This window comes from Plecotus auritus (assembly GCF_963455305.1).
Source record: "Plecotus auritus genome assembly, chromosome: 10".
Taxonomy (NCBI): Eukaryota; Metazoa; Chordata; class Mammalia; order Chiroptera; family Vespertilionidae; genus Plecotus; species Plecotus auritus.
The window spans coordinates 39,664,077-39,690,770 of NC_137785.1; the positions used below are offsets into that span (position 1 = coordinate 39,664,077).

Here is a 26,694-nt window from a genome sequence, read left to right on the forward strand (position 1 = left end):
CCTGAGAGCACCTTGATTTACACCAGAGCTGGTGGAGAGGAAGTTCTTTTTTTCTCTGTGGGTGGAGGAGAAGGAGGTAGGAAGTGTGGGGAGGTAGTGGGAGTGACCACCTTGCCAGGAGGATGTTAATTTGGAACCAGGGACCCCCATCTTTCCCAGCTGCTGGAAAGAAACCTTTCTGCCTTAGGGAGTCCTGGGTTCTAGACAGGATTCCTTTACTTTCTAGCTGGGTAAACACGGGCAGGCCACCTAACTTCTCTGAAATTCAGTGCCCTTAACTGTAAGTGGGGCTGATGTCTAATTTTCAAGGTATTGTTTTGGTTCACTAATATTTTCTGAAGATTTGCCGTTTGCCAGAAATGTTACACATACCTTCACCAAAAGCTGGTGCCATAGTATTGACTTCTAGGCACATCAGGCAGTGAGGCCTAGTGTAGTGACACTGTCGGGTTTGACTCCCAGCTCTGATAGATGGTGATTTATTTTCGGGGGGCCTCCATGGACAAGCTTCCCAGCTCCTCAGGAAAGCCTGCCACACCAACCCCTCTTGGTTTCCCATTCTAGAAAGGGAGGGGTGAGCCTTTCCTCCCGCTCATGCCAGAGTAGTCGTCACCTTAACTCATGACCAAATAGACGATGGTTGGACCTTGGGGGACTAGCCCCAAAACCATTATTACAATATGGTCCATCTTTATATTCCACCTGCCCAAAATGGACCAAGTAAAATGGTGAAGTTCATTTTGGAAAGATTTCTCATGGTCATTCTCCAGTAGTCCCTTTGCTTTCAGTACAAAATCCAGAAGCCTTGAAGGGACATTTTTGGATTTCCATAAGCCAGTCTTCCTAAACTTTGTCTCTTCTCTTGATACATGCAATAGCTAAATGGACCATTCCACTGACCTACCTTGTACTTCCCCACTGGTGTGCTTAAATATAGATACTTCTCCTAGACAGCTCCTCTGACCTGCTCACAGTTTTCATCAATGATGCCACTCTGCATTTCACCCAAATAAGCTCTCAGTTCCAAGCAGGCTCTACAAATTGCCATTTGCACTGGAGATAAAACTTACTGTTATCACAACATTAAACTATAAGATCCTAGATGGCAGAGGCTATGTATTTCTTATTTTTCCTACTAAGACACTAACAATACTGTGTAGGTATTGGATCACTGTTTGTTGAATGAATGAAAAAATTTGTTTTGAAAGCATTCACCGTCTGGCTTCCAGCCTGGAAATTGTGGGTCACGGTTTCAATCTGGTTACATATACACTGTTACATTTGATCTTCATAACAATTCTAGGAAATAACAATATGATCATCCCCATTTTAGTAAAGGAAAACTCAAATGCCAAGCAATTTGCCCAAATTTGATCCCTGATTTGCAAGATTCCAAGGCTGATGCACTGCACATGTGTGAGTGCATATGCCTGTGTTATGTTGAGGTTTCAGTTGTTCCTAAGTCACTCCTTTGTTTGGGTGTTTGGGTGCCAATCTGAATAACTCATGGGGCATATTTCCCAGCATCTTTGCTTGGCTGCTAATTAGAGCGCTGCTAATTCTGCTCATGTCAGAGAATTCAAAAACACTTAGGCTTCAGACAGTCCAGGCTGCTCTAACAAAGTATCATCAACTCAGTGGCTTACCAACAACAGAAACTTATTTCTTATAGTCTAAAGGCTGGAAGCCCAAAACCAGGATGCCAGCATGGTCAAATTCTCATAAGGGCCTGCCTTCTGCTGGGTCCACCTCTCACTGTATCCTCACACAAGGGAGAAAAAGAGGTAGCAAACTCTCTCACGACTCTTACAGGGGCATTAATCCCACTCATGAGGGCTCTACCCTTGGGACCTCATCTTATCCTGATTACCTCCTAATACCTACCTCCTAATACCATCACATGGTGGGTGTTAACATTTTGACATATGAATTGGGTGGGTGGACATTCAGTTCATAACAATTTATTTTTTCTCCCACAAGCAAATCTAGATGCGAAATATAGTGATCTATCTTTTCTCCATTGTTATAAAAAGGAGGAAGGCTACTGAGTATTTGTCAATCATCTCATTCTTTCATCACTGGCAAATGGGGGGTAGGGAAAGGAAGCTAATGTTTATTTATGGTTACCATGTATGAGGCATGATGCTGTGTGCTTTAAGTACATTATTCTCTTGAACAGCACCCACTCATCTTAACATACTTTATTCAACTGTCACTTTTTTGCATGTACGCTGTCTTCGCCATGCAATTCCATCATGGAATTGACCCCTTTCTACTTTGGGCTCCCCTCTGCCCTTTAACATTGCCTCGCTGGAGTCAGTGTTGCATATCTTGGTGTCTGTTTCTGCCTTTCTTCTAATCTATCTGTGCAGAATGGAAGCCACTAGTCACAGTGCTGCTGAGCATTTGAAGTGTCCAGTTCAAATTGAGATGTGCTGTGAGTGTAAAATGCATGTCACATTTGGAAGTCTTAGTATGAAAAATAAAATATAAAAATATCTCATTAGTAACCTCTGTGTTGAAATAATAACATTCTGTATATATTAAGCTATATAAAATATTTTTAAAATTATATTTCCTTGTTTTTTTTAACTTTTTAAATGTGGCTATAAGAAAATGTCACTTTCCATGTGGCTCACATATAAGATGGGGCAAAAGATTTATAGTTGTGAGTTCATGAAACAGAGTTTATTCTTGTATTATTATTTTCCATATGAACAACTGTAAACCTACTTTTGCCCTATCCTGTATATTTTTATTGGATAGCATAGTCCCAGACTGTAAATTTCTTTTTTAAAAAATATTTTTTTTATTGATTTCAGAGAGAAAGGGAGAGAGAGCAATAGAAACATAAATGATGAAAGGGAAAAATTGATTGGCTGCCACCTGCACACCCTACACCAGGGATCGAGCTTGCAACCCGGGCATGTGCCCTGACCAGGAATCAAACCATGACCTCCTGGTTCATAGGTCGACACTCAACCACTGAGCCACGTCAGCCAGGCATCGACTGCAAATTTCTTGAAAAAAGGTCTGCATTTTGTTTTTTTCCTATTTCTAGAACCCAGAACAGGGTCCTGCACCCAGTAAATGTTCATTAACATTTGTTGAACAGACATGTGGTTTTATTTACATAGAACTCCAGGTTTTCTTGCCCCAGATGAAGAGACCTGAAATTTGGCAAGTGAGTCCTAATGAGGTAAGTCATCATGATGAGACAAAGAGGCATTTTGGCTATCACTTCTGAGCAGAAACTGTAGTCTTTAAGTCAAGAAACCATTTAAGGAAACAAAAGCAGAAAAGAAGGGATAGTGTGAACTAATGGGATAACTGGAATGGGGATGTGGTTAGTAAGACTAAAATATCCTATCTAATAAAAGAGTAATATGCAAATTGACTGTCACACCAAGACACAAGATGGCTGCCCCCATGTGGACACAAGATGGTGGCCACAAGATGGCTGCCACAAGATGGCCACCACAAGATGGCCGCCACAAGATGGCTGCCACAAGATGGCCACCACAAGATGGCCACCACAAGATGGCCTGCGAGGGAGGGCAGTTGTGGGAAGTTAGGGGTGACCAGGCCAGCAGAGGAGGGTAGTTGGGGGAGACCAGGCCAGCAAGGGAGGGCAGTTGGGGGGGACCCAGGCCTGCAGGGGAGAGCAGTTGTGGGGGACCAGGCCTGCAGGGGAGGGCAGTTGGGGGGGGGCCAGGCCTGCAGGGGAGGGCAGTGGGGGGGGACCAGGCCTGCAGGGGAGGGCAGTTGGGGGGCATAGGCCTGCAGGGGAGGACAGTTGGGGGGGGACCAGGCCTGCAGGGGAGGGCTGTGGGGGGGGACCAGGCCTGCAGGGGAGGGCAGTGGGGGGGGGACCAGGCCTGCAGGGGAGGGCAGTTGGGGGGGCAGGCCTGCAGGGGAGAGCAGTTGGGGGAGACAAGGCCTGCAGGGGAGGGCAGTTGGGGGCATAAGGCCTGCAGGGGAGGACAGTTGGGGGGGACCAGGCCTGCAGGGGAGGGCAGTGGGGGGGGGACCAGGCCTGCAGGTGAGGGCAGTTGGGGGGGACCAGGCCTGTAGGGGAGGGCAGTTGGGGGGGGCAGGCCTGCAGGGGAGGACAGTTGGGGGGGACCAGGCCTGCAGGGGAGGGCAGTGAGCAGGGCCCAGGCCTGCAGGGGAGAGCAGTTCAGGGGGAGCAGGCCTGCAGGGGAGGGCAGTTCGGGGGGGGGGGGACAAGGCCTACAGGGGAGGGCAGTTGGGGGCGACCAGGCCAGCAGGGGAGGGCAGTGGGGGGGACCAGGCCTGCAGGGGAGAACAGTTGGGAGCCAGCAGTCCTGGATTGTAAGAGAGATGTATTATCCCACTGGGATTGGGCCTAAACGGGAGGTTGTACATCCCTCAAGGGGTCCCAGATTGGAGAGGGTGCAGGCTGGGCTGAGGGACACTCCTCCCCGCCGCTCCCCCCCCCCCCCCCCCAGTGCACAAATTTCATGCACCGGGCCTCTAGTAGTTTGTGAAAAGCCTTAAGAGTGTCCCCTGTAATTTCAGAATAAAGGGTTAATTCCCTGGAAGAGTTATAGGAGCTGTGGACACTTGTTCGATATCTCCTTGAAGTTGTTAGATATCATCTCAGCTTCTAGTGGCAGTCTGAGGGCACTGTCTGGCCACAGCAATGTGCGTGGGTCACCCAAGGGGAAGGTCAAGAGTGCCAGGGAATCAACATGCTTGCTGGGAGTAGCCCTCAATCAATGATGCATGGGAATTGATGGGTAAATATGACAACTCCTCACCTTTCAAGTGGTACAACTGTGGGGCATGTCTATGGTCTTCCACAGCGGTAACCTGCTCAGTGACACACCCTGAATTGCCTCCTTCCCTTTCCTGCTTCCTTTGTGTTTCTCAGGATCACCTCCCAACACTGCTGACATCCAAATCCTTGTTTCAGTGTCTGATCTTGGAGGATCCAAACTAGGGCAAGGTGCTTGAAATCTAACTCCAGACCACCTGTAGGCCCCTCTCATAGCCCTCTTTCCATGAAACCCTGCATTTACTCCTAGTAATTGCCTCCACACCCTAAGCTTTCCCATCACACCATTGTACATCCTTCTTCCTTTCCATCCAACCCAAGATTATCACGTTGGCATTCAAAGATCTCCAAACCTGGGACTCACTTCCCATCATGCATGTCTCCTCCCCTCAAACCTCGCACACGTGTATTTCAGCTACACTTTTCTATTCTCCATTCTTTCAATATGCCCTTCAAAAGTTCTCACCTCTTTACTATTGCACAAATGTTTTGCCATGCCTTAAATGGCTTTTGAAAAGTTTACCTCCATTACTTCCGTAACCTCATCCACACTGCTGAAAGTAATTTATTTCCAACTGCTGGACCTCTTCCCCATTCTCAGGTTATAAGAGAAGATGTGGGCTTTAGTTTAGGCTCCAGTGTTTGCTGCTGGCCTGTGTTTAAATGTGACAGTGCACCAGCACTGGCTCTGAGAGGCCATGAGATCTACATGGAGCACATGAGCATTAAGTGAGAATGTCGGAGAAAATCCTGTGTGCAGGGACTTTGTAAGCATTTCACTGACACTAAGACTAACTCTTCTGCTTTGTAAACTGAGGTGTATACATGTGGCGCTTTATTGACATGGGACTAACTCTGTTTTCTTTTGGCTTCCTGCTGAGAAATATGGTAAACAAGGTAAAGCCTCCCTAATCACAAATTCCTCTTTTGTGAAGTCTTAGCCTTTGGAGATTTACTTTTCTGTATTTCGTTGATGGCCTTTAGGATATTAGATCAAGAAAGTAAAGATGGTGGAGACGTGTGAGTTTTAAAATCAGCACTTCACTCGAACACTCGGAAGGAAAGTCAGGGGAAAAGAAGTGCTTCTTGATAGGCATATTATTTGCTACAAAGCAAAACGAATTGACAGACATATCCTTGAAATCAGAGGAAACAGAATCCCTGAAGTATTTCTAGTGACCAAAGGGTGGTAATTTGAAATGCATCACATTTTAGCCTTATTTAAGACAAGAGAGCATGGTAGGGCATTTAAAAGCATGAATTCTAGCGTGGTTAAAAAATCCTGGCTCCGTCACTTACTGCTATCTGATCTTAGGAAAGGACAAAACCTCTCTTATTCTTCAGGCTTATCACCTATAAAATGGGCATAATGATAAACCTTACTTCTCAGGGCTGTGGGGAAGATAAGCGAGTTAATGCATATGTATATAAACTCTTCCCCCACCCACAAATGTTTTCATTGATTTCAGAGAGGAAGGGAAAGGGAGAGAGAGGTAGAAACATCAAGGATGAGAGAGAATCATTGATCGGCTGCCTCCTGCATGCCTCACATTGGGGATGGAGCCCACAACCTGGGCATGTGCCCTGACCAGGAATCCAACCGTGACCTCCTGTTTCATAGGTTGATGCTTAACCACTGAGCCACGCCAGCTGGGTTGTATGTAGCTCTTTTAACAGCATATAGTAGGTGCCTTATAAATGCCATTCTAATTATTATTATCTTATATAATAAAAGGCTAATATGCAAATCGACCAAACAGCAGAACGACAGGTTGCTATGACACTCACTGACCACCAGGGGGCAGACGCTCAATGCAGGAGCTGCCCCCTGGTGGTCAGTGCTCTCCCACAGGGGGAGCGCCGCTCAGCCAGAAGCTGGGCTCATGACTGGCGAGCACAGTGGCGGTGGCGGGAGCCTCTCCCACCTTTGTGGCCCGCTCCCTGCCATTAGTTGGACATCCCCCGAGGGTTCCTGGACTGCAAGAGGGTGCAGGCCAGGCTGAGGCACCCCCCCCCCCCCGCCCCATGCAGGAATTTCATGCACTGGGCCTTTAGTTATTATATGAAGTCTCTTTCTTTTATTTAGTTGTTTTATTTTCTCACTTGAGGAAACTTGAATGTCTTTTTAAAGGCTTGTCTCATCTCTACCCTACATTTTCTATGTTGTCTCTAGTTCCTCATCCTCTTTTAGCCACCCGTTCCTTATATTTCAATGTGTTCTTTTCCAACAACCATTGATGTGGAGTAACTGATGCCAGGCAGGGTTATGCTATGCTGAATACTTTATTTATATTTTTGTGTAAACATAATTTGCTTTGTAGGCACAATATAACAAAAGCTCTAAAGCCACAAATACATTAGACAATGTTGCAGTTCTCTCCAATCAAGCTTAGATTACAGAGAAGCCTTCACAGTTCCTTTAAGGCAAACTGAGACCTTCTTAAACCTCCTTCAGAAAACCATCACATGACGGGAAAGAAGGTGCTTAGGATGAGAGTGCATCACACAGATCGTTTTGATTCTCTTGTTTTCCTGTTCTTCATGGCACTTAATTAATCACATTGGTCAAATTCTAGCTTTCTCATTCTGTATGCTGAGGGGACAGAAAGGTTTTCTTGAACCAACTGGCATTGTTTGTGATTATTCTATTAATCTTGCTAGTTGAGAAAGCAGATTTGGGGAGGAATTACTTTTTAGGCTTCTCCTCTGGATGTAACAAGAATGTGGGGTCCCACTCACCTGGCCGAGGAGAGACCTGATATGGCCAGTGGCTCTTTGCTCCCCCAGCTCTAGAAAATGCCATTTCTGTCCAGCTTACCAGGAATGTCACTTGGGTAGCTGGACAAATGGAAGAAATGGTCTTCTTAAGACCCCATTGTCAGCTTGGTTGTGGGAGAAAGAATGACCAATAATACAGCGTTTGGCAAAGGTATTGGGATAACACCTCAACATCATCTCTCTAAATGGCACAGAACTGGGATGCTGGGGAGTCCTGGGGTGCAGGGAGAAGAGGATGTTGTGTCCTCTTTGAGATACTCTCATCTCTGCACATGAGATGGCAGCACCCTTTCTTGTCTTCATATTTCACATGGACATTCACGAGAGACTCTCCCTTCAGATAAATATTTGGCATAAATAAGTCATCATCACAAGCTTAGGGAGAGAAAAAAAAAGAACATGATTAACGAGGCGACATTTGTTACAAAAAGACTGAAAAAGAAATAGGTAATTGCTGAAATGCATTTTTCATCACGTTGAGGAAGAGTTGGTCTACCTTTAGGGCTCGTTGGTGGAGAGATTAGGCAATGTAGGGAACCCCCCCCCCCATATCTTCCAGAATGTAAAGTGAGCTGGGGTGCTAACCCTGTGGGCTTCCTGTGTTCCCAGCTTGGTTTAGGAGGGATGGAGTCACCTTTTTGGGAGGAGGGAATGAGAAGCCCCCTTGTGGAGACATTGAGCCTCTTTCTCTTCCTGCAGGGGAACTGTTCACCTCAGCCATGCCAAGTGGGGTGGGGCAAAGGGCAGGGTTTCTTAGAAGTTTAGGAGCTGGAAAATTGAACAAAGGTGTGTAATCAAGGAGTTTGGTCCCCAATTTGCCCAATGCAGGGTCCCTGCAAAGAATCTGCACCATAATTTTATATTTCAGAGGAGAGGAACCACATATTTGGCATCTGATACTGAATTCTTATACCACTAGAATTTGTTACATGTTGGAACATGCTTTGGCAAGTAAAAGGATGCTCACTGATTTTTTTTTTTCCAAATATGGTCTACCACGGAGGTCTTCCTTGGGGGATCCACGGTAAACGTGGCTGTTCACTTCTAGGACATGAATGTAGCAAAATTGGTAATACCAAAAGCAAGTGTGCAAACACAAGTGATTCTCAGTAATGATTTCCGAAATAGACCCACATGTGGTGAGTTTTCTTAAAACTAAAATACAATCTATGTGGTGGGGGAGGAGAGGATTTTGCTCATGAGATGTGGTTTCAGAGAGAAATCTCTGTGGCTGGTCTTCAAACACATGCTGTTGACCCATCTTTTATCCTAAAGACTTCACATCTGTTTCCCTGTGTTTATGGATAAGAACCAGTGAAGGGATTGAGCATCAGAAGGCAAGAAGACAACAGTTCAACCTTCTGACCATGAAGCAGTTGAAGGAAGTTGGGGGAGAGGGAAAGTACTATTTGGAGAGATCATAAATTTATGGGCTCATGAAATCTGGCCTATTCTCATTCTGCCAGCCAAATCGGCAAGTGCTCTCAGCAGAGGCCTGGGTGGTTGGCAGTGAAAAGTGTCATTGGCCTGAAGAATTCTAGGATCTGGGTAGTTCTCTGTGATGACACCTTTCAATCCAAACTTGTCTTTGCCCATGTCCCTAGGCATGGGGCCTGTGGGCTTGTATTAATCAGACTGTTCTAGAACCATCGAGAAGGAGTCAAAGATGGATGGTTTTGAAACAGGGGAGATAGGAGAGTGTAATACACAGAGGGGGAGGGACATAACACTGCATGGAATGGGGTTGGCACTTAATTTCAAAAAACAACAGTGATCAAAGCTTTTTAGCTCAGCTGACTGCAGACAAACACGACACGCACTGGACTACAGCATTTGTTCACTGGGGCACAGAAGAGCTTTCTTCGGTGGCTCCTCTTCTTTCAAACCATCCTTCATTCTTCTGGCCGGGTCCTGGGTTACTGGATAAAGGGCATCCGCTCCTTGTTCTCGCTGTCCCCCTCATGGTCTTCCTCCTCTTCTCCAGCCTCGCTGGTCTCCGTGCTGTCATTGGCCATCTGTAATTCAACAGTAGACTTGTGAGAGGGCTCTGCAACCTAACCCCCACCTTTTCCGAGCATCTGATGAAGCCACGTGGAAGGACTTCTTTAAAGGCCAAGAGCTAGTAAACCCTGCACTGCTTGCTTCCCCAGGAAGGCAGTGTGGTATTAGCTGCCTTATGTTGCGCACCCCAAGAAGCCGTCTCTGAGCTAAGGATTTGAGTGCATGTATTTGGAATTTGGGAGATGATTCCTTTGAGCCTACTCTTCCATCCAGATGGGCTGTAGCCTCCACCCACCCTAGAGATGCTCCCAATAGAGGTCTGAGTTGGCCCATTCTCCATCATCTCTCTTTCCTTAAGTCCCAGGGTAAAAGTTCTCCTGATATTCAAGGCAGGTTTTCAGTTCTCACATTAAAAGGTCAGCCTTTCAGATTCTGCTCTGATAAGACCCCCCCTCCAAACCCCCACCATACACACACCTTTGGCATCAAACAGGCCTTCCCGCCAGCCCTGGAGCCCAGCAGGACCTCATGAGTAAGGAGATGGGTGGGAAGCCAGTGCCAAGGATTTGGCTTGAAAGCACCAAGCAGACCAGGATGCCTCTACCTGTCTGCATTATACTGATGGGGCTGGAACAGACTTGGTCACATGTTTAAAGAACACAGCACAGGTGCACAGAAGACCCAGATACAAGCCATCTTATCCTTCTTAACCTGCTCCCTCATCTGCTTAAAACACTTGTTGGCACAGACCTGGAACTTAGTAAGCATTTAATAAGCTATATTCATATTGTCATCAGCGACTTACACATTGTAAAATGCCCTCTCATTTTACAGTCCTGCAAAAAGAAAAATGGCCATCATACCTAAACTACATTATAGTTATGAAAGCCCAGTAAACACTTTAAAAAAAATACATGCCTTACACTAAAACATGCAAGACATTTTAGGTCTTGCTCTTTCATAAATGACTGAAGTAGCTCCAAGATTAAACATGTAAGAAAATAGAAACCCTTCCTAAGTATTTTCTTTGTCAAACCTTTCCTAGAATTTAGTGTGTGTGAGACAGTGTTTTAGCATATCATTCTAATTAAGAATTTATCAATTTCAAATTTACAGATGGGGACTATAAATTGCAGCAAAGTAATTGTGGCAAAGTAATTGCCCAGGTCACACATAGGAGCTCAGAGCTGAACTTTCAATCATGCTGTCTGGTGAAAGCTGCTGTGTTGACTGCCACACTAGTACCTGGCCCCTCCCCCCACCTCAAGTGGCCATTGCAAGAGCCTATGGGATGTGATTGACATGCTTCATTCCTGGTGAGATCCCTGGATATAAGGGTTTTATCTTGACCAGAGAAAACAAAAGCAATGCAATCATCAGAAGCCATCTCAGAGGCAGTTGGCATCAATCTGTCGAGTATGCGCATGTAGATTTTTTGCCAGGAATTCCTCCTGTTGGTGACAGCCAATAGATGGCATTTGTCATAGACACAAGTCATTGTTTCTATCCTTTCCTGACTGCCCTCGGATTGCTCTTGGAATGCTCTCACTGAAGAATTTTCCGTTCCTTCTCAGCATTTATCTCAGTTTGTGGCATCTCTTATTTGTGTCATCCTTTGATTATCGCTGGTCACCTCCGCCAGCCCAGGGCCTGCTTATTTCCCCCTGCACCTGATCAGACCTCTTGTGTTGAACTGAACGGATCCCTCTGCTTTGGACTCACCAGTGGAGTCGGGGTCTTCTCTACATCCAGAATTAATTTGCCAATGTTCCCTCGGTCATGGATCCGCTGCATGGCCTCCTTCACCTGAGCGGGAGAAAAACAGAAGCGCAGGTTAGGTGCGATGTCTCCCGAGGGCAGAGGGCCTGGAAAAGCCAACCCACCACATTCCCCCCAGGGGGCGCTGTAGTTCAAGTTTATTAGCAAAACCTGAGATGGGGTTGGATGTTGGGTGCAAATAAATTCTAGTTGTGTCACTCACGCACTCTGATCAAGTACAAGCAACTTGGTCTCCTGGGTCTAAAATATGAGGATGATTGCTCCTAAAATAAGTAAATTAAAATTTCCTTTTAAAAAAGGGCCGTGTGTGAAGGGGTGGAGAGTTTATTGTGGAGTTCTAAGAGTTATGTGCTGCAGAGTGGCAGGGCACTTTAGCTGGAGTAAATTTTGACCAATAAAATTATTTTTGAGGGTCATTTGTGATCTGCTTACCTAAATGTTTTATCACTCTGCCTAGTTTGGTTAAATGACTCATTCCCTGGACTGAACTACATTTTTTAAAAATTCCCATGATTCCTAGTACAGGGTGAAAATTTTGTGTACAAGTAAGTAGACATTTCCAGAGAATAGTATTCTCTCCATAAAAGAAGACCTACTGTGTTGGTTTTTTCCCCCAAATGATGGGGGCCAACAAATGTTTCCTGGGATCCTTTGTAAAAGCAGGGTTTGACACAGTGATTTATGCTTTGGGCATTTTATTCCGTTGCTGTGTGGAAAGTGAACTGTAGGGGGTGCTTGAGTATTAAACCAGATAAGAAAAGGGCAAAAGAGAGCCCAGTGCTTGGCATGGGTACATCCTTTACATCTCTTAGTGATTTCTAAATGGAAATTCAACATCTCCTGGTTTTTAAAAAAGGTTTCAATAGGTTTAGCCTAAATATTTTTCCTAAAGTCTCAAATTTTTAAATATTTTTGTTCATCCATTTAGCCCACAATAGTCATTAAATGTGGCTTAGAGGCAAGAGGCCATGTTTTTTAAAAAATTAAAAACTAAGTAAGGGTGTCTGCCATTGAGGAACTCAATCTGGGGCTGATGGAGCAGTGTTTGCTTATATAAAAACCAAAGCCATTTTCTCATTTGGGTAAAACTTGACAGAGCCATTGAAATGTGTGCATTCTAATTGCTTTTCCTGGGATTTTATCCTAAAGAGATAATTCAAGTTATCGGGAGGAAACTTACCACACAAAAGACACTCAATCACAGCATTGTTTTTAATGGCAAAACATTAAAGCAACTTATGTGTCACAGAAAAAGGGAATGGTTAAGTAAACCAAGATTCTTACATTTTTCTACTGAATGGAAATGTTACGTAGCTGTTAAAGTACTAATTACAAAGAATGTTCAGAAGGATAAAATGCCTTTATAATATTGCTAAATGATAAAATCAAGATGCATCCGCATAAAGACATGGACATCTGAAAATAACTAGATATATGCTAAAACATTATGTAAGGGAAATGTGTGTCTTTTAACTAGTGTCCAAACATTGTCATTTGGTAACAAGTAATCAAATCTGTATTCAATATAAATTAAATGCATCTCTAAATGTAGTCTTTGGATAGAATCAGCATCTATAATAGACTGATAGTGTCATATGATTGCTAAATTTCTTTTTTTTCTTTATTGATTAAGGTATTACATATGAGTCCTTATCCCCCCCATTGCCCCTCACCCCCTAACCCCGTTCATGCCCTCACCCCCCTGATAGCCAAATTTCTTGATCATAATACATAATCCAGTGGATTTCTTCTATTTCTGTGGTGAACATTGCTTTGCAAAGTACTCTCATAGTTGGTCATAATAGCAGCTGCCATTTACTGAGAATCTTTGAATATCGTGGCAGACAGCTTCTACCGGTCACTTCCTGACACACCCATGTGAATGTGGGCTAGACTTAGTGACTTGCTTCTAACCAGTAGAATACAACAAAAGTGATGGGATGTCACTTCCAAGATTAGGTTATAAAAGACTGTGACTTCTGTCTTGCAGTCTCTCTCTTTCTCTGACTCTTCTTAGCTATCCTGTTGTGAGCTGCCCTATCTCCATAGGCCCACATGGCAAGGCCAACAGCCAGTGATAGAGCTGAGAAGCAGGTCCTTCCCCAATTCAGCCTTGAAATGAGACCAGAACCCTGGCTGACAGCTTTGGGAGAGATCCTAAGCCAAAGGACCCAGCTAAGCCATGCCCAGATTCCTCACAAACAGAAACTGTAAGATTGTAAATGTTGTTTTAAGCTAATAAATGTGTGTGTGTGGGGGGGCAGTAATTTGTTATGCATCAATAGATAACTAATACATTCTTATCTTGCATACTTAATTCTTACCTTTCAAGATATAGTATATCATACCCATTTAATAGATAAGTACCTCAGTGCCAGAGGGATAAGCAATTTGTCCTAAGATTCTATATCTATCAACAATAGAATTGTGGTTCAAACTCAGGTTTGTCAGATTTAAAAACTGATGCTTTTCCTGATTATGCCCAGACCATATCGCTTGGTTTGATTCTCAAAGTCAGAGGAAAGTGGTAGGTAACATCTCACATAATGATTTCCCAGAATTCAGTGGTTTATTACCCCGGCAAGTCATTAAACACCTGGAAACTAATTGGAGATTAGGAACAATTTTTAGGCTGCTTCTCCAATAAGACAGAGCCCAGGGAAGCAGAAAAGGCTGTTTTCTTGTCAGGTAATGCTTATTGTGATACTAGAAAGAAAGAAAAAAAAATGCCCCCCTGCAGGGCTGGCTGTAATGTCTATTCTTTTAGACATTTCTTTCTGAAATGAACTGAGTCCTTAAAGTTCCTATGTGGGGGATGGAAAGAGGGTTAGGAGTTTTTCCAAGAGAAGTCTGACCTTCAGTTGTGCTACTTGAGTTGACATCATCTTAGCTGCTCTTGGAGATGTGAAAGAGTCCTTTTGATGATAATTTAGAAAAGAAAGAAACTACCATTTTTTGATCAATTCTTTATCCGGCACAGTTTGAGGCATTTTACAGATGCTGCTTCATTTTATCTGTACACCAAGCCTTTCCGGTGAGTATTGGCATTACAGTTTCACAGATGAGAAACCCAGAGGTTTCTGTCCTGTCTATCCTGTATCCCAGAGTCCCTGGCCCCTTGGTGGCCTGCTGAGTGCTGCCCTGGGTGGCCTAGTGGAGTCTGCTCAGAATCAGGGTGTGGTTCCCCACACCCAGTCTGAGACTCCACTGCCAGCTGCATGGCTGGCTAGATCTGGTCTTAGTAGCAGGATTTTCCAGTACTAGGGATTCTGGGCATACTCAGGCCATCTCCACTGGAGCTGGTTTCTCATCTAGACAGTGGAAAGGAATTTGAGCCACATCATTCAAACACCTTAAGAGGCCAAAATCCTGAGTAAGGAGGCCATCTGAGCCTTTTCTGACACTTCTTGTCCTGTGGAGGACACCTTAATACTGTCCTAAGTGGATGGTGGCAGGAGGCAGTGGGAGCATCACTAAGTGCTAGGCTCTGCCTTGACTCAGTAATGTCACTCTATCAAGTCACATCATAACTTTGTCCCTCAACTTTTTCATTTGTTAAGTGATAATTGCTATTCTATCCATTCACTAATTCAGTCAATCACTCAGTCAAAGGTGCCAAAGCCCTATCCCAGGATCTATTTATAGAGTAATGGGTGAAACAGATATGCTTTCTCTATCCTAAGGGAATCCCAGTTTCATTTATTAAATAGGCTAATCATCATAATAATAATTTCACAATTTAAAAAATGTGTTCCTGATTTGTTTATTTCGCCCTCACATAGGTCCTGACCTATCAGAGTTGATCCTGTACCATTGGTTCATGCATCAGCCAAGTCCATTGGCACTCAAGATGGCATGCTAGCATGACCCACTGGGAAGATATAATTGGCTCAGACCATGTTTGCAGAAGAGCAGTAGTTATGATCATTCTTATTTCTGTCTGCAATGTTACTAGAAGAGGTGGGGTTTCTGGAAGCCTGGTAAAGTGATGGTGAGCAAACACCTACAAGATCCCCTGCCCTCATGAAGTTTATGATCTTACAGGAGACACAGCCTTAATCAAACAAAGAATGACTCAAATAAATGTAAGATTGCCACTTGGTAACTCTACAATGGTGTTATGAGAATGTGGATAGGGGATTTGACCTGGTTGGCAAGATTAGATAGGGCTTCTCTAAATAAGTGATAATTTAGCTAAGATTTAAAGGATGCACAGGATGTACCTAAGACAAGAAGGGAGAGAGGACCATTGCAAGCACAGGGAGAAGAATGTGAAAGGAGAGACTGAAGAGAGGCTAGTGGGCATGGGGACAAGGAGCAAAAGGGAATGTGGGGCAAGATGCTGGGAACATTAGTTGAGCTCTTTGGTACTATATTCCAAAGTTTCCAAGGATGCAGCTGCCACACGGGATCATACAACTCTAGAATATCTTCTAGTCACCTTCTAACTGAATAGTCAGTTCCTTCACACTTGGGTAAAGAGGGTCTCATTTAATGTTTCATAATATTCCATTTCCTTTTGAATGACATGCAAGGCACAAAGTCCTTAGGGTACAAATGACACCACTTAATAATCAAAGCATTGGGCTTGTGTTATGAATAATAATAAGCCTAGCCACCTAAAATAGGAATAAAATAAAGATGGATTATTCCATGGATCACTGTGCTGATTAGATGATAAATTAAAAGATTTGAAAACAAGAAATGAGTAATACTGCAATTAAGAAGCACATCTACCAAAGTCATCTGTGATATTACCAATGGCCATCTTTGGGATTCTGTAAAATCCAAAGTGGGTATTGCAAAGTAACACGTTCATTGCACGTAGACTTGGAATCTGGAATTTCTGTGTTCTGTCAAGTAGCTGCAGGAGTTGAAAGGGAGTGAGCCCCAGGGATTTTGACATCGATGGAAGAGTGACTGGAGAAGTGAAACATCAGGGATTATGGACTCTCCCACTGGAAAGGCAGAGAAAAGATTTTAACACTTGCCGAAACCGGTTTGGCTCCGTGGATAGAGCATCGGCCTGCGGACTGAAGGGTCCCGGGTTCGATTCCGGTCAAGGGCATGTACCTTGGTTGCGGGCACGTCCCCAGTGGGAGGTGTGCAGGAGGCAGCTGATTGATGTTTCTCTCTCATCGATGTTTCTGGCTCTCTATCCCTCTCCCTTCCTCTCTGTAAAAATATCAATAATATATATATATATATATATATATATATATATATATATATATATATATATAAAAGATTTTAACACTTAAGTTCTTTCTGGACCAGTTGCATATGGGATCTTTGCAGTAATGTAGGGAGGGCCCTCTCATGCCTGTGGAGATCCCATAAATATGTATGCATTAAATTTGGTTTTATTCTCTTGCTAAAAAAAAAACAAACGAAAAACATGGCATGCAGTAGGATCAGACAAGAGAGGTGACAGGGGTGTAAAGTTTAAGGTGGTGCTCACTCTCAAGTTCGTGCAAGTGCTGGGTCAGAACCTGAGAGTGAGCACCTCCTTAAATGTTGTACCCTTGTCACCTTTATTGCCCCAATCTAGTCAGCCCTGTAAGGATGGCTATTATTTTTTAAGAAAGGGAAACATTAAGTTGCTATCATAAGAGAAGTATCTGCTTGGCTACAGGACAGCCAATGGGGATGCTCCAAGAGGATTTTTAAAGAGGCCATTAATATGAACACTAGCTTAGAAGAGGTCAAGAATGTTTTAAGAGTGAGGAAGAGGGGAATGCAAAAAGCAAAACAATAGAATCTGAATGGAGTGGCCGATCCTTTTTCCCTGGGTACTTGGTTGACAGAGACCCTCTTGATCAAATATGTATCATGGTCATGTTCTGCAGAAATCTGCATTCCACAATCAAGCCAAACTGTATCTTTTTATCCTACTATATTTTGCACTATAGCAAAAGATGAGAAAAATCCAATGAATTGTGAATTGCCTCCACTGTTTGTTTTATTTTATTTAACAGTGTTTCCCAGTGTTGGATTTGGATGGTTGAATAGAATTGAAGGGGAAACCCAAAGGATGATTATTCCAGCATGTGAGTGAGGCCTGTGAGGAACATAAAAAGGTGCAGGAAATGATCTCTGTTTCCTGCAGAAAAAGACATTTGAGTTGTGATGGGGCACAAAAGAGGAATTTATTGGGGATGGGGGAAGGATGAAAACCAAGGAAAACGACTGAGAGGAAGTAACTTTTAGACTGAGACTTGAAGGTCAAGAGAAGTTTGTGACTCAGCTAAGTAGAAGGACAAATAAATCATCTAATTAAATATTGCTCTACTCAGAAAATGAGTCAGTGAAGGCACAGAGCAATGAGGGTGATGATGGTGAGTTACGTGTTGAAAATCCTCATGAATCGCATAAGCTCTTCAAGTGTGCTGGACATGGACTAAGAAATAAACCGAGCTCCCACTACTCCTGAAATTCCACTCACAGTGGCAGAGCTTACAAAATATAAGTTCAGCAGGAACTTTATTTGAATATTTTACCCAAATCCTCCAACCAGGGAGAGATACTCTGTATTTCTGTGTGGAGCACTCTGGTACCTTATTAACGATGTAGCTGCCTTTCCTCCAGATATTTTGGGTTTTATTTATTCAAGGATTAGTAACTATACCATTCAATGCTCCCTGAATGTTTTCACCTGGAATTGTCAAATATGAAAGCTCATGGAAGAGGTTTAGATCTATAAGAAGTCCAAAGACCCTTCAAAGTCTTGAAAGTTTTCATATAGGTAGCCATCCTTTCAAAAGGAAGACAGCCAGACCTGCTGACATTTAGAAAAGTCTAATTTAGAAGGCAGAGGCCATCTCTCTTTAGGCTTGGAGAGAAAGGTATTTGGGCATTTTTTAGTGCCTTAAGGGAATTGAGATACTTTGACTATGCCATTTAGACATAACTGTAATTTATTTTATTTTTGTGTAAGATTTTTATCCAATCTCTTCCCGCACCCCTCACACCCCCTTCCCCCTGAGAATTGTCAGTCCACTCCCTTTCTATGTCCCTGATTCTATTATATTCATCAGTCCATTCTGTTCATCAGATTTTTTATTCACTTGATTTTTAGATTCACTTGTTGGTAGGTATGTATTTGTTGTCATTTTGTTGTTCATAATGTTTATCTTTACCTTTTTCTTCTTCTTCCTCTTCTTAAAGAATACCCTTCAGCATTTCATGTAATCCTGGTTTGGTGGTAATGAACTCCTTTAGCTTTTTCTTGTCGGTGAAGCTCTTTATCTGACCTTCAATTCTGAATGATAGCTTTGCTGGGTAGAGTAATCTTGGTTGTAGGTTCTTGCTGTTCATCACTTTGAATATTTCTTGCCACTCCCGTCTGGCCTGCATAGTTTCTGTTGAGAAATCAGCTGACAGTCGTATGGGTACTCCCTTGTAGGTAACTAACTGTTTTTCTCTTGCTGCTTTCAAGGTTCTCTCTTTGTCTTTTGCCCTTGGCATTTTAATTATGATGTGTCTTGGTGTGGTCCTCTTTGAATTCTTTTTGTTTGGGGTTCTGTGCGCTTCCTGGACTTGTAAGTCTATTTCTTTCACCAGGTAGGGAAAGTTTTCTGTCATTATTTCTTCTAATAGGTTTTCAGTATTTTGCTCTCTCTCTTCTTCTGGCACCCCAATAATTCGGATGTTGGTATGCTTAAAGTTGTCCCAGAGGCTCCTTACACTATCTTCATATTTTTGGATTTTTTTTTCTTTTTGTTTTTCTGGTTGGGTGTTTTTTGTTTCCTCATATTTCAGATCTTTGGTTTGATTCTTGGGGTCCTTTGATCTACAGTTGAATTTCTGTATATTCTTTATTTCAGACAGTGTATGCTTAATTTCTGACTGGTCCTTTTCCATTTTTTTGGCATTCTCATTAAGGTCCTTGAAGGTCTCAGTAAGCTCCTCGGAGGTCTCATCAAGTTTCTCAGCGGTTTTTAGAAGATTCTTGAGTAACCTTATACATGTGGTTTTGAACTCTATGTCCAGTAGTTTGCTTTCCTCCATTTCTTTCATTCATGACATGTTTCTTTGTCTCCGCATTTTGCTGCTTCCCTGTGTTGATGGAGTGGTTTTCTGTGGTAGGAGACCAGTGGTTCAGCCTATCACCTGAGGTGGACACTCTTGGTGCACCCCTTTGTGGGCTGAGTGCAAAGTCTTGGTGTAGTTAAGCCTTGATTGCTGTTGGTACACTGGGAGGAATTGACCTCCAGGCCAATTGGCTGTGAGGACCCGCTGTGTCTCTAATGGAAGAACTGCTGTGCTGGAGACATGCTTATGGGGCAGTACTTGCTTCAGTGGGGCTTTGGTGCTCACTGAGTCTGCCTCTTGAATGTGTCACTTATGGATGTGAGGAGTTGAACTCTGGTGTCATCTCACACTAACCACTAGATACACTAGCTTCTGGATCTCCAACGGCGTGCAGGTCAGCTATGTCTGAGGCCCTCAGCAGGAGCTACAGCGAGAACTACAGTTTCTCCTCTTTGCTTGGGGTTTGGAGGTTTTGGAGCTGTCTGACCAGAGCTGCAGTTTGTTAGGTTAAGCTGCGATAGGGCAGACCATTTATATGCAAAAGCCGCTGCGTGGAGCTTGGGTGGGTTTGTAGATTGTGCAGGGCGGGGTCTCAGGGAGTCACTAGGCTAGGGTGTGGCAAACAGTGATGGCTGCCAGTCAGCAGTCTCTGCGTCTCCGTGTTCCAAGTCCCTGCGTCCTGCGCCTTGTGCCCCAGCACAGTAAACAATGATTGCTAGGCGCACCTCTGCAAGAAAGCCACCCTCACTTTCCGACCCAATGGCAGACAGTCCAGCTTCTCCCCATAGGAGTTTGGGTCCCCAGCGTCTCCCCAGAAACTGGAGTTCAGAGTAATCGGGAGCTTGTCTCCCTTTGGATTGAAAGAAGCAGGGCACCCAGACACCCACCGCCAGCCCGATTTGCGCGCCTCTGTACCTCAGCTTTTCAGCGCTTGTGAACGTCTCAATGCTCTTTTCTCTTTCCTTCTAGTTGTAGAACTTCCACTCAGCCAGCTTTCCTGTGGTTCTGGGTGATAGACGTTTTGTCTTTTAGTTGTAGTTTTGAAATTGTTGTTCAAGGCAGCAGTTTAGGTGTTTACCTATGCCGCCATCTTGGTTCGGATCGACATAGCTGTAATTTAGACAGGTGCTAGGGTGGCAAGGATGCAAAATTAGAGGCAGCTATGCCTGAGACAAATTGTCTGGGACCTGTGGAATGGTCTAAAGTAAGGAGTGGAAATAAAAGAGTGATTGCCTAAGAGGCATTTGCCAGCAGCATGACTATGAAAAGCTGTTCCTCCACCACTTTTACTGAAGGGGGGTTTCTCATGGATCCTCCCCCATAGTGGGAAGGATGCAGGGAGGCTATAGGCTCTGCACCTATGACCATCCTATCTAATAAAAGAGTAATATGCAAATTGACCATCACTCCAACACACAAGATGGCTGCCCCCATGTGTACACAAGATGGCCACCACAATATGGCCAGCAGGGGAGGGCAGTTGTGAGGGAGCAGGCAGGCAGAGGAGGGAAGTTGTGGGCGATCAGGCCAGCAAGGGAAGGCAGTTGGGGGTGATCAAGCCTGCAGGGGAGGACAGTTAGGGGCAAACAGGCTGGCAGGGGAGCAATTAGGCATCAATTGGCTGGCAGGGGAATGGTTAGGGGTGATCAGGCTGGCAGGCAGAAGCAGTTAGGGGCAATCAGGAAGGCAGGCAGGCAAGCAGTTGGGAAACTGTCTGTTTAGGCCCGATCCCAGTTGGATAAATGGGCAGTTGGATATCCCTCGAGTGGTCCCAGATTGGAGAGGGTGCAGGCTGGGGTGAGGGATGCCCCATCCCCCATGCACAAATTTCGTGCACCAGGCCTCTAGTAGGGCTATAAGATTTATTAGCTGCTCACAGATTATATTAGGTCAGAAGGTGAGAGTCTCAAAGAGCTGAATCTAAAGATCAGGTAAACTTAAAGGTTGAAGCAGGGGTGGTGGGGGATGTAGTTAATTATCATCACAGCAGCTGACATATGACGAATGCTTAGCAGGGGCTGTCACAGAGCAAAACACCTTGTATGCTTGATCGCATTGTGTTGCATCAACCCTGTGAGGTACGTGGGAGGTTGTCATACTGTCAATCAGAAGTACATAAAAATATTCTCCCTTTTCCTCCCTTTTCTTCTTGAGTCCCTGTTGCTCATGGAGAATTGCGGAGGTTCAGCGAGATTAAATGGTGTGTCCAAGGTCAAAGAGTGAAATATGGAGAAATCAAGCTTCAAATCGAATTCTGTATAACTCCAGAACTCGATGCACTGTTGCTAGGTACGCGAGGCTAGGATGGAACCAGGGAGGGTGAGGGTTAGGAGAGAGGAAAGAGGCTGCAGGGCTCTGGGTAAGTGCCCTGTAGAGCCAGTAGTGCATTATTCCCTCTGTACTTCATTTGCGTCTTGCTTCCTCCTTGGTTATGACACTTATTTCATTCTCTCTTGAAGAATTTCTCAACCTAGGGACTATTGACATTTTGGGTCTGATAATTCTTGGTTGGGGGCAGGGGTGCTATTCTGTACATTACAGAGTGTTTGGCAGCATCTCTGGCTTCTACTCACTAGATGACAATATCACTTCCCAGGTGACGAGCAAAAATGTTTCCGGACATTGACAATGGTCCCCTGGAAGGCAAAATCGCCTCCAGTTGAGACCTACAGTGTGATGTGAGCAAATCCCCCATCTCCATCTGTGGGCTTTTCCAGGGCAGGCACTTGCCTCACCTCAGTACCCTCAGGGGACCTTGGACTTGCCACAGGAGATTGGGCTCTGCTCCATCCTCAGGACTGGGAAGAGTGTGTGGTACACAGCAGATGCTCAATAACAGGAACACGCAGTATAGTCTCTGACTTCAAATTGATCATTGGTTAGATTTGGTTTTCTCAAAGTGTGGACTGGAGACTGCATGCATCAAAACCATTAGGGGGACTTTAAAAATGACGCATTGACCTCACCCTACACCTATTTATAACAACTGTGATTCAGAGGCTCTGAATTTCATACCCTGAACTTACTTGGTGCTTCATTTAATAAATATCATTGATTGTGCACCATGAGTCAGGAAGGACAAGCCCCCTGCTTGGCTAAGATCCCCCGAGAAGCTGGGCTGGTATTTGGATAGGACCCACTTTAACACTTAATATTAATGGCTTAATAAAGTGGCAGAGAGCCACAGTTGCAGCCCCGCCCATTCTACGGCACCTGAGGAGGAGTCAGCTCTCAGCTTTGGTTCTGCATGTTTGTGCAGAAATTAAACAACTTGAGTTCTGCTCTGTGCATTAAGAAACCTGTAGGATATTGCTTGACTATTAGTTAAACCCACTCAGTTTCTCTATGTGGCCCCTCAAAGGACTCAGCATCTGAGTTTCATCTGATTATGGTTCAAGGGGATGATCTCTGTGGTAGGGCCAGAGGAAGTGTGTGCATAAGTAAGACTCAGCAGGTTACTTGGGCAACCCACAAACCATAATGTAATGAGCCAGATCTTACTGCAACATGAGCATAAAAATTAGCAGAGTTGCATGCTGGAAATGCAGTGGGAAGGCCTGTTTCATTTTGAGGAACGAAACAGTAGGATCTAGTGTGAGCCAATGGCTAGTAGAAATGTGTACCCTTGCATTACAAAACGCAAATTAGCCTGACATGGCTCAGTGGTTGAGTATCGACCTGCGAACCAGGAGGTCACAGTTTGATTCCTGGTCAGGGCACATGCCTGGGTGTCTCGATCCCCAGTGTGGGGTGTGCAGGAAGCAACCGACGAATGATTCTCTCTCATCATTGATAAGTCTATCTCTCTAACTCCCTTCATCTCAGAAACCAATAAAAATATATTTTAAAAAACAACAACAAAAAACAAAACACAAATTAGTGTTCTGTCAAGTGAAAACAAAAAGTCCATACATAAAACTGTATTTGACTCTAACTACAACCAACTGAATAACTGTTTGCATATAGACAAGAACCTGGAAATAATACCTTGAAAAATCACACCCAGTGTATATACAGCTAAACTAATGATTCTTTTCATTAAAAAATATAACAAACTCATGGGAATGTTTGGATAGTGTATTTGTTTCCTAGAGCTTATGAAACAAGGTACATCAAAATGGGTGGCTTAGAACAACAGAAATTTCTTGCACAGTTGTGGAGGCTAGAAGTTGGAAATCAGGATGTCAGTGGGACTGATTCCTGCTGAAAGCTCTGAAGGGGATCTCTTCCATGCCTCTCTCCTGGCTTCTGGTGGTGCTGGCAATTCGTGTGTGTGTGTGTGTGTGTGTGTGTGTGTGTGTGTGTGTGTTTGTGTGTTTGTGTTTGTGGTCTCATCTCCTGTGTTGACTCCACTCTTGGTCACTGCCCAGCTCAAGACCCCATCATCTCCCTCCAGGATGATTTCCCCAGCCTCCTATTTGTTCTCTAAGGCTTACGTTTTCCACACTCCAATCTTCCCTCCTTCTGCATCCAGAGCCATGATTGCTGATACAGTCATATTTCTTTTATGTCACAAATGCTTGCAATTGTGCTATAAATTTAGAAATGATAATGATGACATAGTGCTTCTGATGACTAACACTGACCACTTAGCACACAAGCTGAGCACGGATTTTTCACGGGTTACTCCTCATTAGAACCCCATGGTGCATGTGCCATAATCATTCTCATTTACACATACAGAAAATGAGGACCAGGGAGGTTAATTAGCCTGCCTAAGGTCACAGACAGAGTAGGCAGACTGGCTAGAATTTGAACCTAGACTGTTTATGAAATACTAGTGGCCTGGTGCACAAAATTTGTGCACATTAAAAGTGGATTAATTAGAGGAAATATTTTAATATTGCTATTTGCCCTTTCTCTATAATAGAAGTGTCAGAGATGAAAGAAAATTAGTAAAATGTATATGAAAATCTTTCTCCTGTCAGAGTCTGGGGTGCACCATAGGACCCAGAGTCAAGTCCCCGCCCACCCACCCACGTGATCCTCAAAATCACGTGAGACCCAGACCCGACCGGCCCCCCGCATTGGGCTAGATCCAGACCCATCCGGTACCACCCTTGTCAAGCCCCGCCAGGTGAGGGGTGCAGCCTCAGGTCCCCTGGCCGGGCACTGGAGCGGGGGGTGCAGCCTGAGATCCCCTGTCAAGCCCTGCTGGGCAGGGGGTGTGGCCTGAGGTCTCCCCGTCAAGCCCCACCGGGTGGGGGGCACCCCTTGAGATCCCTTGTCAAGCCCTGCTGGGCAGGGGGTGCAGCCTCAGGTCTCCCGACAAGCCCCACCAGGAAGGGGGCACAACCTGAGGTCCCCTGGCCTGGGGTGAGGGGAGCAGCCTGAGGTCCCAGGGGGGCGCACCTTGAGGTCCCCCATCAAGCCCCGCCGGCGGGGGTTGTGGCCTGAGGTCCCAGGGGGGCGCATCTTGAGGTTCTCTGTCAAGCCCCACCGGGCGGGGGGTGTGGCCTCAGGTCCCCCGGCCTGGCACTGGGGCAGGGGGCACAGCCTCAGGTTCCTGCTGATTGCTCGTTAAGGCTTGTTACAGGAATTCAGCCTCTGCTGTGGGTGCAGCCATCTTGTGTTACGGAACCCCCCCCCCCCCACCTCCCCTGTGGGTGCCGCCATCTTTGTGGCAGAGTGATGGTCAATTTGAATATTCCTGCTTTATTATATAGGATTGACAGATGGAATGATAGTATGTCTCTGGTTTGCCTTAAAATACCCCAGAAAAAATAATGGGAGAAGAGAGGCAACAAAGGAAATGAATTTGACCAAATGTCAATCACTGGGAATCTGAGTTGATGGGTATGTGGCTGTGAGAGTAGGGGTGGGGGGGAAGGGAAGGGCAGTATTCTATTATTGCTACTTTAGAATATGTTTGGAATTTTCCAAAAAGTTTATGAATGTGAACTTTGAGCTTTGTTCTCCAAACAACAATCATAACAACAATTTCAGCACCCAATACTCAACTGTTACACCCTTTTTAGGACCCCAGCATATGTTTGACGATGATGTTATACAAGAGGATTTGGGTTCTTTAGAAGCTTAGTGCTACAGAAGTTCAAGGTGTTATTCTCTTCTGCCCAGATAGAAAAATTTATCCTTTTACCAAATAACCCAGCTCTGTGAGGGTAATAACTTCCAGTATTGAGCTCCTACCATGTGCCAGGTCCCATTCATGGAGATGAACCCACATGGCCCCTGCCCTGAACAAGCCCATAGGCTGCCACAGAGGGGAGGCCACTAAACAGTAATTGCAATAGAGTGTGGGAAGAGCTATAATCTATATATGAAAGAAGAGGCGTGTGAGCCCAGGGGTGGAAATGACTCATTTAGAGAAAAAATGGCATTACGTTTTGTTTTCAAGAGTGGAGGCGTTTTCCAGCGAGGGAAAATATGCACATACTCCAGGCAAGAACAGAGTCCTGAACGGGAAGGGATGGCCCATCCAGGGAGCCAGAGTTAGGAAGGGGGCACCATGTGCCTGGGGGACACCCTGTGCCCAGCTTTGTGAGCTAGGCTCTCTTCTGGGGGAAATAGGGAGCTAGAAGAGGTCTTCACTTGGACGTAATCAGAGGTGTGTCTTGGGAAGATGACCCAGCCAGTGATGTTGGCAGGTGGGGCACTGGTGGAGGAAAGACTGGGAGACCAGTAAGAACTGGGAATTAGGGATGTGGAGTGGAACTGATAGGATTTTAAGGTGGAATATAGAGATATACGCTGTCAACCCCCATCTTGCCTTTTAAGGTCATTTCAGACTGTTTGGAAGCCATATAATTCCCCAAAGGGTGGGAAGATTCTCTAAAACGACCTACGTTTTGAAAGGTTCTCCATCAAGCGGAGATGAGGTGGACATAATTTGATTTATCCTCACCCATATTCATTAGCGTTGGAAACAGATGACCTGGAACCTTCCTGGTGCCAGTGTCTGTGTGACTCCAAAGTTTAATTTTTAATTATCCCTGCCCATTGGCAGAGGCACAGAGGGGAATCGGGGGGAGGGGAGACAGAGGGTGCTAACCTTTCCCTTTCCTTCACTTCTGTTAGCTGAGTTTTCCCCTCTAAGCACCAAGGCTAATAGCTGTTGTCTTGAGGTTGTGTTGCCATAGAAACAAGACAAAAACCAGGCTTTTACATAGGGGGGGAAAGTAAGTAGATGAGGAGATGTTATCTTCCAGCTACTCACAGGCTCACTGCCTCAGCTGGCTGAGCCGGGCCTCATGAGGAGACAGCGAGACTGGACCACTCTTCTTCCGAACTGGGCTCGCTGGGAGGTCAAACTGGACTGATTCCAGAGGGGCAGCTTGGAA

At 44.8% G+C, this 26,694-nt stretch overlaps 1 protein-coding gene across 1 annotated transcript in view; it reads right to left on the reverse strand.

The window, feature by feature from the left end:
- Positions 1 to 7,065: 7,065 nt before the first annotated feature.
- Positions 7,066 to 26,694, reverse strand: part of VAT1L (vesicle amine transport 1 like) — a 162,394-nt gene continuing 142,765 nt past the window's right edge. Inside the window, exons 8-9 of the mRNA XM_080644355.1 lie at positions 11,303 to 11,386; positions 7,066 to 9,594 (exon numbers count right to left, since the gene is read on the reverse strand). Coding sequence (XP_080500481.1) covers positions 9,496 to 9,594; positions 11,303 to 11,386 — 183 coding nt within the window. The 3' untranslated portion in view covers positions 7,066 to 9,495. The remainder of the gene's footprint in view (positions 9,595 to 11,302; positions 11,387 to 26,694) is intronic.